This window comes from Trichoplusia ni, chromosome 23 (genome assembly GCF_003590095.1).
Source record: "Trichoplusia ni isolate ovarian cell line Hi5 chromosome 23, tn1, whole genome shotgun sequence".
Taxonomy (NCBI): domain Eukaryota; kingdom Metazoa; phylum Arthropoda; class Insecta; order Lepidoptera; family Noctuidae; genus Trichoplusia; species Trichoplusia ni.
This window is the reverse complement of record NC_039500.1, coordinates 4557345-4575863: the sequence shown is the minus strand read 5'-3', so window position 1 is coordinate 4575863 and position 18519 is coordinate 4557345. Positions and strand designations below refer to the sequence as shown.

The 18519-nt window shown below is 38.6% G+C and overlaps 4 protein-coding genes across 4 annotated transcripts in view; 1 reads left to right on the top strand and 3 right to left on the bottom strand.

The window, feature by feature from the left end:
* LOC113504905 (serine/threonine-protein kinase D3) overlaps positions 1–18519 on the top strand; it is a 66559-nt gene that overhangs the window by 16376 nt on the left and 31664 nt on the right.
* Positions 589–3943, bottom strand: LOC113505010 (juvenile hormone esterase-like). Its single transcript, XM_026887528.1, has 6 exons — positions 3929–3943; positions 3315–3536; positions 2889–3238; positions 2600–2812; positions 1327–2130; positions 589–1201 (listed from the first exon to the last, which is right to left on the bottom strand). Exons 1-6 carry the CDS (start codon positions 3941–3943, stop codon positions 1039–1041), a joined length of 1767 nt encoding a protein of 588 aa, XP_026743329.1. The 3' UTR covers positions 589–1038.
* LOC113504906 (carboxylesterase 5A-like) lies at positions 3480–8686 on the bottom strand. The gene is made up of 5 exons (XM_026887412.1): positions 7944–8686; positions 7359–7579; positions 6538–7254; positions 5571–5816; positions 3480–5103 (listed from the first exon to the last, which is right to left on the bottom strand). The coding sequence occupies exons 1-5, from the start codon at positions 8106–8108 to the stop codon at positions 4929–4931; spliced, it is 1524 nt and encodes a 507-aa protein (XP_026743213.1). The 5' UTR covers positions 8109–8686; the 3' UTR covers positions 3480–4928.
* On the bottom strand, positions 8759–18412 carry LOC113504903 (juvenile hormone esterase-like). Its single transcript, XM_026887409.1, has 6 exons — positions 18249–18412; positions 12634–12836; positions 12046–12416; positions 11572–11784; positions 10455–11258; positions 8759–10291 (listed from the first exon to the last, which is right to left on the bottom strand). The coding sequence occupies exons 1-6, from the start codon at positions 18334–18336 to the stop codon at positions 10138–10140; spliced, it is 1833 nt and encodes a 610-aa protein (XP_026743210.1). The 5' UTR covers positions 18337–18412; the 3' UTR covers positions 8759–10137.

The window sequence follows — 18519 nt, the reverse complement described above, 5'->3', positions numbered from 1 at the left end:
TTATTACTGTGGGTGCCTCCTCGGTCAAATTGTACAGATATGAATGAGTAATACCGTAACGAGTATCTTTAATTTTGTTGCGTATAATTGAATAACTGAGCTCGCGCTACAAATCGAAAATGATCCTACGGGTACATAAAATCGGGATAAACATTCCAACCCATGTTTTAATCCATTTTAAAAGATATCTCTGCACCAAATTTCTTCCAAATCCTTTCAGTAGTTTTTGTGTAAAAGAGTAACAAAAATCCATCCACCCATACAAACTTTTGGGTTTATAATATTACTAAGTTAGAGCATCCAATTCAAACATATACATATGTCGAATTCTATTTGTGTATAATGATATTCGTTAGAAAAATATTCAGTTTCCATTCAATTATACCTTCATTAAAGGTAGTGGAAACACAAGCTGCTGTAAGAATGCGTTACGCAATCAATGTTTACTTTCATACGTGTCTTTACTTACATAGCTGTTTTACCTGACAAAGTACAGAAAGTATAAATTAATATGTTTAATTACTAATTACTTTTTTTTTTTAAATATAGTAAAAAATGAAAAAATAAGATTGGAAACATACTAAGTATCATCGGCCTAGCCTTTTCCCAACTATGTTGGGGTCGGCTATAAACATACTAAGTATATAACACATATGTTTTTTTTTAATTAGAGCTCAAATTAAACGCAAAATTGTAAAATTTATCTGGTTTGAAGATTATGTTCTCCATGGATGTTTATTCTAGGTGAAAGGAAAGAAATGTTAAGTTGAGCGTTTTATTGGTAAATTGTTGTTTATAAAATATCTTTTCGTTGAAATATAATCTGAACAAAGTTTCGTCCAAAGGATTATCGTATTCCATCTCTATGATGGCAGCAGTTCACTTGTGGCTCTTATTGAAAAATTTCTGCAACAATTTTTTTTTTATTAAATATACTTTAATACAATACTTTATTAGGATTAGTTACATGTTTGGTCCATCATGAAGCGAAGCAAATATTCAGTTTCTAAGTGATGAAATGCATAACCAAAGATGATTTTACCTAGCAATATCTTCAATCCCGTCGAAAAACTGGATCATGTCTTTCTGGTCGTGCCTCGGCACCGTGTTTTGTAATAGTACTGGATCGTTAATATCTAGATAGTTCAGGTTCTGAGCATGAAGGTGGTGCCATCCTGACTCCGAACCGCAGGTCGGGTCACTATAAAAAATAAACTTGATCTATTTAAAAATGCGGTGAAAGCTCAAAAGGCATGTATCTTCATCTTGATTCCAAATCATGGTTGAGCTAATTTAATAGACTTCCAAGTTAAAGAACCAACTTACTTGCATCGCATAAAATTGACTACAAATGTTGTCATCAGCTTCTGCATGAGGTCATCTCTGTCACTCCGCGGAAGAGATTTTTCACCACTCAGAATAGTATTGTCCTTTAAAACAAAAGTCTGGTCTTCTACGTGAGCAGTGCCTTTGTACTGCAACCGGAGACCTGCTTTTACTACGCTGTAATCACTTTCATATGAGAACTGGTACAAGTAGAATGAAGCTGCCTTCATCTCGTCCCTCAACTGTCCTAATTTGAACGAAGGATATTCAAAAAAACTATCTCTGCATACTTGTAAAACGTCTTTTATGCTTGGCTTTTCATGGAAGTATCTCTTGATTACTTTCTCAGCCAGTTGCAAGGCCACATTTGGAAGTGTAGAAAATGGTATTCTCGCCGGCAGGACAAGGAGCGGATTTATTTTGATGCGGCTTAAGAATTTCAAGTATTCTAGCCTTCGCCTGAAAAACTCGCACTCTTGGTCAGCAAAGCCGACAAGAAAGGGAAGCTCGTTCCCTCTACCTTGGATCATCAGATTAGTTGGGGTGTCATCCAGTATCCTTGTAACCCCTTGGTATGGAGGTTCGACTACAGGTGTAAATGAAACCAGCCCGAAATCGTATTGAATCCGAGTGTTCGCTCTGAGGATGTCCTCTAAAGGCGTTTTAATTAATGCGTCATGTATGTCGTCAGGGCTTGTTGCATTTATACCTAAGTATGCTAGGAAAGCACTAGCGATCAAATTGGCATATATCGGCGAACTTGTGAAAAATGAAGGTATGGCCGTACCGCTCATCAAAATGACTCTAAAACAAATATTTTAAAATAGATGACAGAATTGAATTGATTATAAACAAAAAGTATTTTTTATATCAATGAACTCGATTCAAAGTAACGATTAAGGGTCTAGTTTATCCTCCAGAATAAACTACACAATTATTAAATGATGTAACGGTTTACTCATGCGTATTTATGTAGCAGACGCGGCGGGATCCGGCGGGATCCCGCCGCGTCTGCTTATGATTAAGGACTCCGGTTGGGTCCGAAACTAGTCGGGCTACCTCGATAAATCCGCGTGAGTAAACCGTTACATCATTTAATAATGAATCATTCTCACGACAGTTACTATCAAAACTACACAATGTAATAATTTTAAGCAAAATATTATTGAAAAAGTTTAGTAGGCAAATTCATAATTATTTATTTAGAAACGGTTTACGCTTATTTATCAGGATAACCCCTAGAAGTAAATAACTTAAAGAATCCTTACCCTACCTTTTAAACAGACCCTTAGCAGCATTCGACAAGGACAGTATATGCGCACACGCCGCGCCTGCGCTCTGTCCTCCCAGCGTCACGTCGTCCGGGTCTCCCCCGAAGGCTTCGGCGTTTCTCTGCACCCAGCGCAGTAACGTCACCTGGTCTCGGAGGCCGTTGTTGCCAGGGATTTTTGGATTATTTAAAGAGAGAAAGCCGAAGACGTTTATTCTGAAAACGAACAACAATAAAGTTATTTAGAAGTTATACATTATTCTTGTCCCAATCTCAGGTCTTTTTCAATTACCTGTAATTAAAAGTGATGAGTATAATTCCTTTGTTGACAAGATATTCTGGTCCGTGAAGATCGGTGTCACTGAGTCCTGCTTGAAAGCCTCCACCGTGAATGAATACCAAAATAGGAAACCCTTTCTTCACTCCTTGTTGTCCGTGTTCGGAATAGTTACTGCTATTATCGCGTGTTTGAGCTAAGGATAGGGCTGCCAGGGGTATGTGGATGTTGGCATAGATGCAAGCTTCACTCATGCCCCGATGCGGGTCGATCAGATGTTCATATATCTCATCGTGCTGAGGACATACAGGTCCTTCTTCTGTGGCGTCCAGAAGATGTGGCCAAGGTCTTGCTGGCTGCAATTCCTACAATGTGATAGTACAATAGAGCATAACTATATTTTGGGTATGTACCAAGGTGATGTATTAGCTGATTTTATACCTTGAACCTCAGTTGGCCTAATGGTTGTTCCGCATACGGGATTCCCCGGAAGCTGGCGTACTCTCCGCCGTCTTCTGCTCGTCTGAGCAGACCACACACCCAGCCCGACTCGATGCGCAAGCGCACGTCGCACTTGAGCTCCTCAGATGCCGTCACAATTACTTTAAATACAGATACGGTTCTCTCTATAGTTATTGCAGATCGCAAACGTGATAACAGTAACTAAGATTTAATCTGAATAGGCAGAATCGATAATATAAATCAAACTCTCTTTATTTGTCTTATTAATGGTTGTTTTAATATTGAAGAGTTAATTTAAAACTATGTAAACTACTTAGTAAACCATTTTTATTTGTGACATCTTAAAAACACCTTAGCTACTTACAGAAACATGCGGTGGTCACAAAAGTCGCTGCCAAACGTTTACGTGTCATTATCTGTTGCACTCACAACACTTAATACCAATAACGTAAACCAACGCGCGAACTGAGATCTCGGCCTCAATTGAAGTCTACGACTATATGATTCTAGTCTTGTAGCAAGTATTTTGTTGATTTGTACCTGAGCTACCTCATGTTAAGCCTTAACACACACATACTAAGTTCGCAGCTTACTGATTTAATAGTCATTCGTATCTCTGACTGAAGTAATGATTTGAGTAGCTACTTGTCTAGTTGCATGTAGCAATTAATTAGAACACCGCACGCTTAATTATTGTACTTAAGTGTTCGGTAAATAACTCATTAAAAGCATAAGTTGTTAACAAACGTCAAACAAATCTGCTCAATAAACGTAAATCAAACTGAATACGCCGGCGGGCGGTGGGTACGATTTCATTCGAACTAACATTTCATTAGGGATCTAAGAACAATATTTTTTTAATCCTTTTGATTGAAATCCTCGTTTAGTTTTTTCAACCTCATTTATAATTTATACTGGGTGTTCGATGAAGTTTTGAAGAATGAAGAGGGGTTATCCAGATATAGAAGACACTAACAGATACTCGAGACAGATCTTTGTGTGTTTCTCGATTCATTGTAGTATTTGAGTTGTGATGTTTTTTGTGCAAACTCCTGCTTGCATCAATGTCAGCTAAGATGCATGTTATTTTTGTACAAATATTGTAGTGTTTCTAAAGGGTGTTCAGTTTTGCTTAACTATTTATGTAGTCCGTGTGACCGATGACGTCACAATCGATATCAAAACCTTTGTTAATAAAAGTCAGTAAAAAGCGCATAATATAAATTTAAATTTAAGTTTTTTATTGTTGTTGGCGAAGGTAAGAAGAGATACAGAGTTAGCAACGAATAAATCCGAAAAAGAGTAGATGAAAAAGAAGAATATTGCAATGTATGGGGGTTTAGGAGAAAATAAATTTACCCAGCCCAGATCCGATGATCTTCTGGGGTCAGGGAGAACAAAAATAATATTTGAATAGAAAAAGGACAGTTGTGGAAACACACAAGAAAGTCGAGGAGCACACATTTGATGGAAAAAAAAAAACAGAAATTGTTACACAAAGTGTTACGAAAATATAAGTAGCGTGATGTTTTATTAAATGATTAGGGCAATAGGCGCATAATAAAATGTGGATAAGGATGTTAACGCTTATATTCAATTAGCTATACGATTTCTCGTGTAATAATACTTTTCGTAGATCTCGTCCCACATACGCATGAATCTCGAATGAGGGTAGTCCATCATCTTCGTATCGGCGCCAATGTCTAGAAGGCGATAGCTGCCGGGTCTCGATAGCTCCCACGACACATCACTTTCATGAGACGGATTCCTGGAATACACAATTTGCCGCTTGTAATATTCTTGACAGTTTTGGTTATCAGCTACCTCAAAAAGAATTTAAAAAATTGCTTAATTAAGTCGAACCGTAATACATAGTTGCACGCAAATTACGCTGACTACCCAACTTCCGATACGGTAATTACTTAAGTTGCGATATCAGGCCACCATCATGGTGTACTACTATATTAACTACTATTTCAGAACTATATTATTAAAATAACTATCGTGAGGCCGATTCATAATTATTTGATTACACACGCGTATTTATCCGTGCTGCCGTGTCTGCGCATGATTAAGGACTCCAGTCGCCCTCCGCCTGAGAATAGTCGGGCGATAAATACGTGTGAGCCAGTCATTATCAAATAATTTTACTTCTGAGCTGTGAAGATTACCCCCTCCTTTCGATGTCATGAAAACATAACTAAATAATTACACGGCAAAATAAACAGAACTTACAAGTGCTTGACAAAATTCGTCCAGAGCTTAATTAGTCGTCGTTGTATAACGCCGTCCTCTCCTTCAAGGTCACCCTCATTAAACAGATATGATAGCTCATCAGAATGTGCTGCGCCCTCCTTCTGGAGCCCAGGCTCCTGCTGGACTCCGACCTCACCAGAGTATGAAAACTGATAGTAGAAGACAGGTGCCGTCGTCACGTGGTGGCGGACACTCCGATGTATGTGACTAGTGAAGTACGCGTCCCTAGTCATTAATGTATATTCAATAATAATAATATAATAATCCCTACTAATATTATAAATGCGAAAGTAACTGTGTCTGTCTGTCTGTTACGCTTTCACGTCTAAACCACTGAACTGATTTTAATGAAATTTGGTACAGAGATGGAGTTGACCTCGAGAAAGAACATAGGATAGTTTTTATCCCGGACTTTTGAAGAGTTCTCTTGGAAACGCGATATAACCGACCTCGACGCGGGCGTAAAGCTAGTATTCAATAAAATTTAGTTATCCACTTTGAGAATAGTTGTTAGAACCTGTATCAGTATCCTATACTACTCTATTTCTATACCTCTATTTAAACTGTGTCATCACTGCAGTAGATCATATTTCAGAAATTTAGATTAGCCTCAATAGCCACATGAATTAAAACTTTTTGCAATTAATTGTAACTCATGAACATTTTTTTATTACTTGATTGTAAAAATAATGTTTACGATAGAGTAAGCATATTTTTATTAGATTTCTATAGGCAATATTTCTATGGTGGGTCATGATGTTTTGGCGATAGTTGTATACAATAGGTGAGAACAAGATCGTCATGGAGATACTAACTGTTTTCATAATTGTGTTTTTTCTGCATTATTCGCAACAAACTTGAACTACCTAAAAGTTAACTGTAGAATTTTTTATATAGTTTATACAATGTCAAAATTTATTATTGTAATGTGCAAACATGACCTTACCTGTGGTAAGCTAAAACTGCAGCCATTGTAGAATTTCTCTTAAAATACATATCTTTGATCTGTCTTCCGATTTGCTTTCGTTCTCTTCTGTTGAAAAACTTTAATTCCTCTGGTAACAGAAAACTTAGATCACCCGACATTCTTCTGAAGACTCTTGCCTCTCTTAACATTGATATGAACACATAAGCCTCATTGTCGTTATACCCTATGACCAGAGGCACCGAAGTCCCTTTCTTGCTTAGCAACAAGTCAAATGGTGCCGCAGATAACAGTCTTTCCTCCTTCTTTAATGGACTCTCAATGCACATCCCAAAAGGAAAGTATGGAACGTCAAGTTTATTAGCTTTGTCCACTAAATCGTCTATATTAGAGCGTAGTAGCAATTTTGTAAGATCATCAGCAACGACGTCAATATTAGAGGATATCCTCAGAGCTTGAGCTCGTTCTTCCGCATCGTAGTTAAATGCCCATGGAGCAAGAGCACTTCCACTCTGTAAGATAGCTCCGTGGTAGAGGCCGGTAGCCATAGAAGAGAGTATCACAGCCTCCACCATGGCGGCTCCAAAGCTCTGGCCTGCGAGCACTACTTTGTCTGGATTTCCCTTGAAGGCGACAATGTTATCGCGCACCCATCGCAAAGCTAGTACAACGTCCTTCACTCCTGCGTTCCCAGGGACTTTTTCATTTCCCAAACATAGAAATCCAACAGGCCCCTGTCTACCGAAAAAACTTCACATAATTTAGTTTAGTTGGAGTAAAAAAACTCATTTTTATGTATTTTGCCGTTTATGAAGTTTGCTTAGACGAGGATATGCTCTTACCTATGGTGTACGACAACTACAATGATTCCCTCCTGCACCAGCTTGCCGGGTTGGTAAGGGCCGCTGCCCCCGGTCACCCACACCAGCACCGGCCAGTTGCCCCCCACTGCTGACGGCGCGTGCACGTCCAGCAGCAAGCAGTCTTCGGCCTCGGACGCCGACTTACAGTTTACAGTCCTAGACTCCCGAATGCCAGCCCAAAGCGGAGCCAGGCCAGCTCTCTAAAATTAAAATTAAGTATGTAACTCTAGGAAACATTGTGAACCCTAATATAAATTAGAGTTAACTGTAACTGATCCTTTACTAGTTACAAGTTTTGATTCACTCCTCCTCCTTGCTTTATATTGATCTCCTTGGTGGAGGAAGTATATTTTGTTGAAATAAAACTACTTTACGGATTTTATCGCGATTTAATTTTAGATTTTAGTTCCCGACTTATCGACACCTTTTCAGGTATCATGGTCACGAGCAGGCCTGTCTCCGTAAAACTAGTTTTATTTCAATGTCTAAAATTCGCGTAATCCTAAGAAACCACTAAGTATTTTATGTACAATTATACCTACCTACCTAGCTATGATTACTCACCGCGAACCTGCCTGTTGGGCCCGTTATGTTGGCGTAAGGTATTCCGGAGTAGGACACGTACCCTTCCCTCGCGACCCCCCGCAGAAGCCCCTGGGCGATGCTGATCACATTCTGTCGCGTCACCATCACCATGTATAAGAACGTCACCAACTTCAAAATTATCATTACTTGAGGAGAAAGCTTGGAAGAGGCTTTGATAATATCGTTTTCTTGGAAATTCGCTGTCTTTTATCGTCTTCCCGCAAATATACAATGTTTCTTTTACGTCTCTGTAACTTTTGGTTTTGTCTTTACACCTAAGTTGTTACTATTATCGGATGGTTCCAATTTCATAACGTGTTATTTCAATACTGCATGATTCCTGGCTACGGGTACACTAAACAGTATCGGTGTCTGCCGCTGTTGTCTGCACCAGTGGTTCCACTTAAGGTCTGTGCCCACTATGGTGAATAATATTTTGATGAGATACGCTAGTTTTCAAACGACGGTGAAGCATAGTGGCGAATAAGTTATCACATTAATATTAACCACGTACAGGTGTTTTAGCACAGGCAATTCGAATAATTAAATAGAATCAGCATTAAACCGTCTAAATGTACCCTAGCGTCTAATTAACACTTATTTTTACTAACAGTAAGTTGCTCTGAATAATAAAGTGTTAATGATAAATTACCCAAATTATGAAACCTAATTTATTGACTTCTTTTATGTTTATAGAATGCAGCATACAACCTGAACCTAATAGGGAGGAACCCTAAGAATCCCTAAACGGCGCTGCAACAACAATGAATAGAAATAAAAATACAATGAGCACGTCCGTTCGCAATAATTTTATTTAAAACATTCAATATAAAGCCACGCGATCGCGGCTCGCATTGTACTCGCCTCCGTCATTGTGCGGGAATGTAAAAATGACATTAGAAAGTGGAATATTTACAAACGCAATGAACTTAACTATTTATACTCAAATAATAATACGTTACATCAGTCGCTTAATTACGCATCTAGAATTCCTGGCTTACACGGCACATGTCTTATAAGATACACTATGATACGAACAAGTAAAACCAAGTGTCTCATTACTCAGTGTGAAGTCACAAATTTACTCCAACATTCACTAAATGGTCTCTGTCTGTATGTGAATTAAAAACGTATACAAAGCATACTGTAAAGCTATTATAGAAACGATTTGAAGTTTGTTTCGTAAGGATTATTCATAGTTAAAAGAAATGACTGTTTACTCAAGAATATGTTTGAATCATGAGACGAGGTCGGTCGAATTTGAACTACGCCGTAGCGTCACCTAGCCTAGTCTTGGACCAAACCGGAGTCCTTAATCATGTAAGGACTCCGGTTTGGTCCAAGACTAGGCTCGCGATCGCGATATGCATGAGATAGCCGTTGTATCGTTTAAGTATGAATGATCCTATCTAAGTTTTATTTTTTGCCAAAATAACTCTGTGCCGCATAAACTTGACAATTCCATACAAACTAACATTACTTAAAAATAACTTAAAAGTAAACAGTGGGCGGACTTTAATTTTGTAGAGCTTCTAGTATTGTTCTGGGTTTAACTTATTACAAGACCAAGTTAAGCATAAGACAATTAAATTATGTTAAAAATGTCGCATTTATCTTTAACTAAAACTAGCTCAAAACCTTGTCCCATAGTTTCTCACAAAATATTCGCTATAAAGTGCGGGCAACTCACAAATCTCATAAACACACGTGTTGCTAAAAGTAGATCTCTAAATATACGAAATAGACATCTCATTCAAATTCTAAAACATTTTTGTTAAGATCCTTTTTAGCATGTCCAAAATCGTGCCAACATGTATTGCTATTTTTCATATGACATCAACATACTTTCGTATCGATACACAACACACTATTGCATATAAATCATAAATATACAAACATTTAGTCCAAGACAGATTCTAAAAAAAACAGAACCAAAAAGGGCAAGTATTTACATTAATCATGGACTAGAGTTGGACAAACGAAACTTACAAAATAAATTATGACAAAAAACTTAAGTAAAAGTGTCAAACGCAGCCACATCCCACGTACTGTCTGTGCTCTCGAGATCAGAATCAAACTTACAACCGAAACCATTACCCTCGGGTCTCTTGCCACTGTTCCCATAAGTCTGCCACTGTCGAATATTTTACATCCACCGCCGTTCCTTCACGTTCTATATCACGCTCAAGCTGTCGTAAAACTTGATGATCTCCCGCTGTCTCGGGGAGATCTGTTTGCTCTGGTAAGCCGTGGGCGATTCTATGTCCTGGTATTGGCTTCCTTTAAAGGCTGGCCACTGCAAGTGCACGTCATCGCAGATCGGTTGGCTGAAATTAACATAACGACACGTTAGTTTTTGGACCTTTTATGTAACGACGTCTATTTGACGAACAAATAAAATTATCTAAGTTATTTAAAAGTAGCATATTTCATGTCGCATTTGATTTCGGCACATATACAACCATTTCCTTAACACAATACAATAGTTACCTGCAAGTCATGAAGTTCACGACGAAGTCTCTCATCAAGTTCTTCATCTGGACATCGGTAGGTGTGGGTGGTATCGACCCCGGCGTGCCCACTACTGAGTTCACTTTGAACACATACGTGAGGTCCTCGATGTGACCCACTCCCCTGTAGCTGGCACCCATCTCCTGCTTGATGGCGCTGCTCGGGCTTTCATATGAGAACTGGTACAAGTACACGGGAGCGCCGCCCACCCGCGCGCGCTCCTCTGACAACTTAAGCGCAGCATACTCATAGAACCCTTCCGTACATGACGCAATGAAACTGTCTAGACTTTTTGTACCGTTGTAGTAGGCTCTGTCTATTTTCTTAGCCACGTCCAAGACTAACTCTTGAGGTGTCGTAAACAGAGTTTTAGGTGGCACTATGACCGTTATATTCTGCTTTATTCTCTCGACCAAGTCGATACTTTCCAGTCGATGGCGGAAAGTCTCGCATTCATCGCTGGTATATCCTACCATTAGTGGAATGTCTTTGTTTCGTCCGTTAGCTATCAGTACGTCTGGGTAGTCGTCCACTATGGTCTCGACGCCAGGTATCGGCGACTCCACTACAGGTGTGAATGTGGTGAGTCCGATGTGTTCGAGCAGGCCGCTGTTGACCTCGCACAGCTTCTCGGGGGGCAGCTCGATGAGCTGGCGATGGATTTCTTCGGAGTCGGTGGAGTTGATGCCCATCCACATCAACAGATTATTAGACATCAGGTGTGCAAACAACGGCGAGGGAGTGAAAAAGCCAGACGTAGCAGTGCCGCTCATCAGTAGGGCCCTGTAAAGTTGGGAACATCTTGTTAGTCTCTGAAATAAGACTTCATAACATCGCATTGTGATACTATTATGCATGTCTGCGTCACTTTTTTAGCACAAATAAATATATTTTCTTTCTTTCTTTCTTATGTCAACGTTGATAATTTTTTGTCAAATTAAAACAAATTAAGTCATTAAAATGTATAGGTATGTGCTTATGGCAATAGATATGCAGATAACGTTTCTATTACCTTATATTTAAAATTATATGTAGCTACGTAGTAAGGATTAAGATTTGTTTGCTTCGGAACATTAGTCAACAGTTAGAGTCGTACCGTTTGAATAACCCTTTGGTAGCTTTCGACAGTGCCAACATATGCGCTGCGACGGCGCCTGCGCTCTGGCCCGCGATGGTCACGTTGTCGGGGTCTCCGCCGAAGGCTCTCGCGTTCCGCTTCACCCAGCGCAGCAGCGTCACCATGTCCCGCAGACCGGCGTTGCCGGGGATCTCTGGTGTATTCAGAGACAAGAATCCAAACACGTTCAGTCTGAAATATTTAATGTAAGATTGAATAAACATATATGGTCAAGGTTAGCAATGAGTTCTTCTAGATAAAACATATGTTAGGATATCTCAATATTTTCCTTGAAATATGCATAGTTAACGAAAGGGAATGAATTGGAATAAGTTCTGTCTTATAGTCAGAGTTGGTGTTAGCATAACTTTTAAGTTTATAAAACTTATTCGTGCAGATTGTTGCGTTATCATACATTAGATAAAGGACGAAAAGTCTGTATTTTTATTTTACCTGTAGTTAAACGTGATCACGATAACTTTCTTGCTGACGAGATACTCGGGGCCGTACACGTCGGCATCGCCTGAACCGAAGGCGAAGCCGCCGCCGTGCACGAACACCAGGATCGGCAGACCAGAGCCGGCTTTGTCGGGGAACGCCACCTGGCAGTGGTCGCGGTCCACGTGCGGCAAGCTCTCCAGCGGCACGTGGATGTTGGCGTGGATGCAAGCCTCCTGGCCTCTGCACTGAGGCTTGTCAACAGAGCTCGGGTTGTTCTCGCCCTGAGGCTGCATAAGTTTCCCGTACAATACGTCCGTTTGGAAGCAGATTGGACCCTCGTTTCTTGCGTCCAAACAATCCCAAGGTTCTGCTGGTTTTAGTTCCTGAAAATAGAGCAGTTTTTCTGTTAGTTTGCGAACTTGTCGCAGAGCGGGTTAAAAGTAACAAGTTATAATTTTCATTATAACGGTTTATCTAAAGACGTTTAGTTGAACATTTGAATAAGACCTGGAAAAAAAATGACACCAATATGCGTTTCTTGATGTGTCTTTGAAATCTCAACTAATAAAGTTACAGTAAGAAGTCATGTTAATGACTCACTCTGAACCGAAGTTCTCCAATGGGCTGTTTAGCGTAGGGCACTCCTCGGAAACTGGCGTAGGCGACGCCGTTGTCAGCGACGCGGCGCGCGCCGTACAGCCAGCCGGAGTCGATGTGCGCGAGCGGCGCGTCCGCCTTGCACGACAGACACGACGGCGCCTCCGCGTCGCACGATAAACATGGCAGCGCGTGCGCAGCGTACACTGCAACATTAAAATTTAAAACTTATTAATTAAACATGAATTTTATAGGTTTGATGATTGGTCTACTGTTACTTATATTAATTATCCAACGCAATCTGTAGCCGATATCACCATTCGAATTGTTTTGTATTACTTTTATAAGTTTGCGAAAAATGAAAATGCGTGATGACAATATAACACCTACATACATATATTAAATTCGCTTTTTCGATGCCAACTAATTTTTGCTAACAAGTATTTTGGCCTTGCAATGACGAAATTCTTAAAATATATTTTATGCAAATAGGTAATTTGATTGAGTTATATAATGTTGCTATAAATGTCGCTGGGCAATATATTTTTAAAAGTCCCCTGATTGTGAAATGTAAATAAAAAACAGATAAAAGTATGATATCAATATATAATCCAGTTTGCGTAATAGCGTACAATAGCTATCTCAATATCCCGTAGAGTTTAAGTTATCATTCTTGTTTAGCAGCTGCCTGCGTCAGCATCTAAATTATTTTAGTCCCGTTTTAAGAAACCAAGCGGTCTAAATGTTATATCTCCAAAGATATTTAAGAATTTAAATAATATAGAGAGCAACTTTATTTAATTTTAATTTCTTGTAACAGTTGAAGGATTAATGCCATCTTATCAATGCAACGCCGCAAATGAGCGTTATTTTAGAACATTAGTAATTTACTGCCGAAAAAAAAAAATAGTGAGAGCCAACCCTTTAAACATATTATGCTGTCGCAGACTTTTTTTGATCTATCTCTTTGGGTGCCAGCTTTTGAATTGAAAGCCTATTAATATGTCAATACAGAATATAGAAACCTCTAAAATAAGCTACATTTCTCTACTAAACTGTACATGTATTAATCTTTAAATCCTTTCCCTTGCATCACTGTATCTATTATAAAAAACGCATCGAAATCTGTAGCATAGCTTGAAAGTTTTAAGCATATATGTATATTGTATAGGTATAGAGAGGCAGCGTGGTTGACTTTGTTTTATGTTATAATATGTACTGAAAACGTACCGACCTTGACCTCTTATCATAGTATCAGTGGACACAATTAGTTGCCCGCCTACACGAGTCACACGTAAACGAAATAACTCGCGAAAACCAACCTGTGTCCAGATCACATCTCAGATAAATACAACCGGTCGTATGAGAAAAAGCTTTTTGTTTTTGTTGTAAAGTTATGTCACCGACACAAAAGATACTTCATCATGTCCGGTCCAAAAATAAACGAAATAAACATTACAAATGCAACTCCATGGCCTTGGTTTTTTGTATTAATTCATGAGAAAATAGTGGTTTCTGCTTGTTGGATTATATCTTCATTTATTTACATATAGGAGTTGGATAATTGTGGTATCGTAATTATTTATTTAACAACGCTTTACTCATGCATATATATCGAGTCTATCGGCATTGTTTATCCGGCTGGTTTCGGATGCAACCGGAGTCTTAATCATTAGCTGACGCCTCACGAAAACTATTAATTTTTAGAGAAATAATTAATATTATCGTCTAACAAATTCCTATTATAAGTAGTTAAACCAACGAAGTAAAAGCATTCCATAAAAATATAACTGTTATGGTGTCTAATTAAAATAAGTCTCGTAAGATCTATCATAGTTGGGTCTGACGTCACCAAGACTCTACCAAAACCTAGTCGACTTGCCTGGCAACAAACGGTAGCCGAGTGCATGCACGGAAGTGTAACACTAGTGCATATTCGGCGAGCGCCAAAGCCGGCAACAATCAGACTGGTTTGTATTCCGAGTAACAGGTTTACAGGTCCGTCCGCACGACTCTATATGTATTATGTAGCAGTAGGTGCTAGTGCTTAACATGCAGACGTCTGCCGCCTGTCTAGAGGTCACCCAGCGGGTCGCGGGATCCTATACTATGTAGAATCAGGATATGCAACCTCCGCTTTGGACAAAAACTCGGTTGTGTGTTGTGTTTAGATGGCAAGTTACTTGCTTTATTTATATAATACAAATACGTCGGCGTCTAATTAGACTTATATCTGTAGGCTTTTATAAAATTTTACTCGGTAATTTGATTCCTATGGTATATTGGCCAAGCCAATGGCAAAGCCGTCTCTTTATTGTGTATGAATTTCTTACTTATCTCTTAATATATATAAATCTCGTGTCACAATGTTTGTCCTCAATGGACTCCTAAACCACTTAATCGATTATAATAAAATTCGCACACCACGTGCAGAGTTCGATCCAACTTGAGAGATAGGGTAGTTTAAATCTCAAGTTATAGTCGCAATTTCTTCTCACCACGTGGATGAAGTCGCGGGCAACAGCTAGTAATTTTATATTTATTTATGTTTGATTTTCATACCAATTTATAATATTTTATCACCATTAAAACCTTCCCTGGACTGTCACGAATATATCAAGACTAAAATAAGCCAAATCGATTTTAGCCAGACTGACGAACAGCAATTTATTTTATATATAACCTAATTACAGCACTATAAGATGTAATTATTATTATAATACGGAAGAGTTGGTCGGCGTCAGGTTTTTGTGAGGCTCACCGCTTATTGCCCGGGTGACCTTCAAAAATATGGCCAACACGTGTAACACTTAACTGTACCGCTGTGTATAGACCCTGTCTGTCCGTCTGATGACTCAAAACTACCTTTACACTACTCAATCAATGTGTAGCTCATCTAATTTAATGTAAGCGCAGATTTTTTTTTAAATAACTTTTACGTTCGGCGATTTGCGTACTAAATCATTTAGTTCTCGTGTAGGCTGTACAAATATTCAAGTGCATGAGGCACAAAAACACCATGACTCTAGGCAAGCAGTTTTTTATCCTACAAGAACGAAACCGCGATACGTTGCGCACACTGTGATTGGCGTGGTGACTTCAACCACTCGGCTATCCGTGCAGTCACCATGATTTGACCAACGCCTTTAAAAGTCACAGGATTTTACGCACAGATATCTGTGGGAATTGCCTCGAGCTTACTGCATGGATCCTTTGTCAGGCAGCGGAGCTTTACGTTGCCGCGTGTAGAAAGAGCCGCGTATACTAGTATAGTGGGCGTTGCAATATACATCTGGTACTCTTTTCCGAGTAGTGAAGAAGAATAAGTTGTCAGCAGTATTCCCGTAACGACTGAAAGCTCAATGCATACAAACACCCTCCTTATGCAGCGACTGTGAAAGAGAGATGCCGCTCTACGCCAAGTAGTACGCTGTCCTGCTTCCACAGACCCTGCAATCTTACTTACAAGTGTTGGTGGGACCGCAGATAAAGAGCCTAGTCATATGACATCTCGTTATAACGAATACTAAGATGAAACAAGGATACAAAATATAATGTCATTTGTTCAGTATATCATGCCGAGTTCAATGACTCTAGTATTCAAATCCGCGGGTTTTTACGACACTACTTACAAACTTGTTTCTGTATCGTTACGCGTGTCTCAAACTTGATTTAATTTTATGTTCATTAAACAGGAACTTTTTTCTTTTGGTTTTTCATTTAAATAATATTTGACGTTTGACATGTATCAGTTCAGTGTGTAGGTAAATCATTATAAGGACTCAGGTTGGATATGAAACTAGTCAGGCTATCTCGATAAATACGCGTGAGTAAACCGCTATTTAATTATTAATCTTCTCACGAAAGTTGTTTTAATAACTATTGGTGTGCTTGTACTAATGTCATTAATACTTATACCACACTTAAATTGTAAATTATGCACAAATTACCGTTTGCGTAGCTCGTAGGCTCTCGTCGTAGCACATGCTACGCCGGCTACGTCAAAGTCAATTACATTGTATTTCAAAAATATTTTTTATTATGCGTAAGTTCAATGCTAGGTAATTAAAAATTCAGTTAGTTTTAAATGTGACTTAGAAAAATTATGTAGAAATATATTTTTATTTAAATTAATTTATATAAGTTCATAGATTGATAGTGAAATATTAAAATATTTGATGTAAATCACACATTCGGTCATATATCATTTGTAAAAAAAAACGTAGTTTGTTTTCAGATAAGCTGACAGAAACGATTTTTGGAAGAAAATTATAAAATTTATATGTTTTCTATCAGTTTAATATGTTTACGCAAATGTTTTCCTTTTTCTAAGCAAGGTTTGCACCCTGTACCCTATGCATTTTTAACACGTGTAAGGAGATAACGCACTCTTATATGTAGCTACCTATAGATACCTATAATCATAAACATTTAGTTTATTTATTAACACGTTATCTGTACAGTAGGCGTCACGTGGTTGGTAACAACGAAGTATTAAAATCGACCTTAATGTCTCGATATAAAGGTGGTCTGAATGTCGGTGTGTTGCGACTGGATTGCGGCCGACTGTACCCATGCAGGCCGTGACGTCACTCGCTTACTTATTATTTATTAATTGAGTTATCAGTTGTTTTGGTTGAGGAATCAATTTGCTGGAAGATACTAGCATAGCTTTTTGATGAGAGGTCGCGGGGGCAAGCTGTCATGTATTTGTGTGACAGATGCACGCCGACCACGTGTCTATTATAGGTATATGATAACGCGATACATTATAAAATTTATAACTTTATGATTGTTATGTGTATGGGATTAAAGTGACCCAATATTATTCTCGCACGGAATCGAACCTGCGATCTTGAACAACAACTTTTCTAGTTACAGTTGTATTCCTAGACCAGACTCTCCAGTTTCATAAAATATAAAGTTTTGGTTTTGATATTGTCAACGATTATTATAATTGATTTTTAATTAGCCGTTGTAACGTCTCACTGCCGGGAAAAGGTCTTTCTTTCCCTTCAAAACTTAAAATTAAAATTAAAATTTATGAATCTGTTAAAACGGTTCCACTTCATATGATTATCGCTGATAGCATAACATGAACTAAAAACAATGTTTATCATAACAGTATTTCATATTCATAATAAAATATATAAGTAAGTAATAATTCACTATAAAGATATCCAATTCACTCGAAGTCGAGACTAAGTCATAAAAATAAAATTAATCATTTGATCATTGATATCAGTTTAAATCGATTGAATTAATGTAGTCTATAAATAATAATAAACTTTACTTTAGTGTAAAATTATGAATTATTTTAAAATAACATTGTTAAGTTACCAATATAATTGTTGTGAACTGTCACGATTCAATGGGATTAGTTATAATATCATCGCGTCAGAAAAATACACAATAATCATAAAAAACTGAAGTTTTTTGGCTCGTTTTCAGCGTATGAATGTCATTTCGGAATCGCGCTACTTAATTAATTAATGTCACGGTAAGAAGGGGCCCGAAAAAGGCTAACTTGAAAGAAAAACAATCTACAAACACATAAAAAAATCCATCACGAAATTGTCACTTTGTAAAAAGTTTGCTTTGCACTTTTCGTCACTCACCGCAGAGTAGGAGGGCGAGCGTCCGCAAGGGCGTCATGTCTGGTCGGGGTCGCACGCCGCACTGCCGGCGCGCGCTCCTCGCACGCATATATGTGGCGCGCGACCCCAGCAGCGGCACCGACACGCCGCGCGCCGCGCCCGCTGAAACACAGCCGCCGGTCCGAAACAAACTTACTACTGAAGTCAGATCACATCAAATAGTATCACTTTCAAGAACTGCTATTTTTCAGGCACTTTTAAAGCGTTACAATAGTGACTTGTCTTACGCCGT

Coding starts and splice junctions, on each gene's coding strand:
- LOC113504906 (XM_026887412.1), bottom strand. CDS start 8,108: ATGATAATTTTGAAGTTGGTGACGTTCTTATACATGGTGATGGTGACG. Junction 7,255..7,358: donor GTAGTTGTCGTACACCATAG/GTAAGAGCATAT, acceptor TTTTTTCGGTAG/ACAGGGGCCTGTTGGATTTC. Junction 5,104..5,570: donor ACGAATTTTGTCAAGCACTT/GTAAGTTCTGTT, acceptor TGTGTATTCCAG/GAATCCGTCTCATGAAAGTG.
- LOC113504903 (XM_026887409.1), bottom strand. CDS start 18,336: ATGCGTGCGAGGAGCGCGCGCCGGCAGTGCGGCGTGCGACCCCGACCA. Junction 12,837..18,248: donor GCTCGCCCTCCTACTCTGCG/GTGAGTGACGAA, acceptor TTAATGTTGCAG/TGTACGCTGCGCACGCGCTG. Junction 11,785..12,045: donor GTGATCACGTTTAACTACAG/GTAAAATAAAAA, acceptor TAAATATTTCAG/ACTGAACGTGTTTGGATTCT.
- LOC113505010 (XM_026887528.1), bottom strand. Junction 2,131..2,599: donor GCTAAGGGTCTGTTTAAAAG/GTAGGGTAAGGA, acceptor TATTTGTTTTAG/AGTCATTTTGATGAGCGGTA. Junction 1,202..1,326: donor GTCAATTTTATGCGATGCAA/GTAAGTTGGTTC, acceptor TATTTTTTATAG/TGACCCGACCTGCGGTTCGG.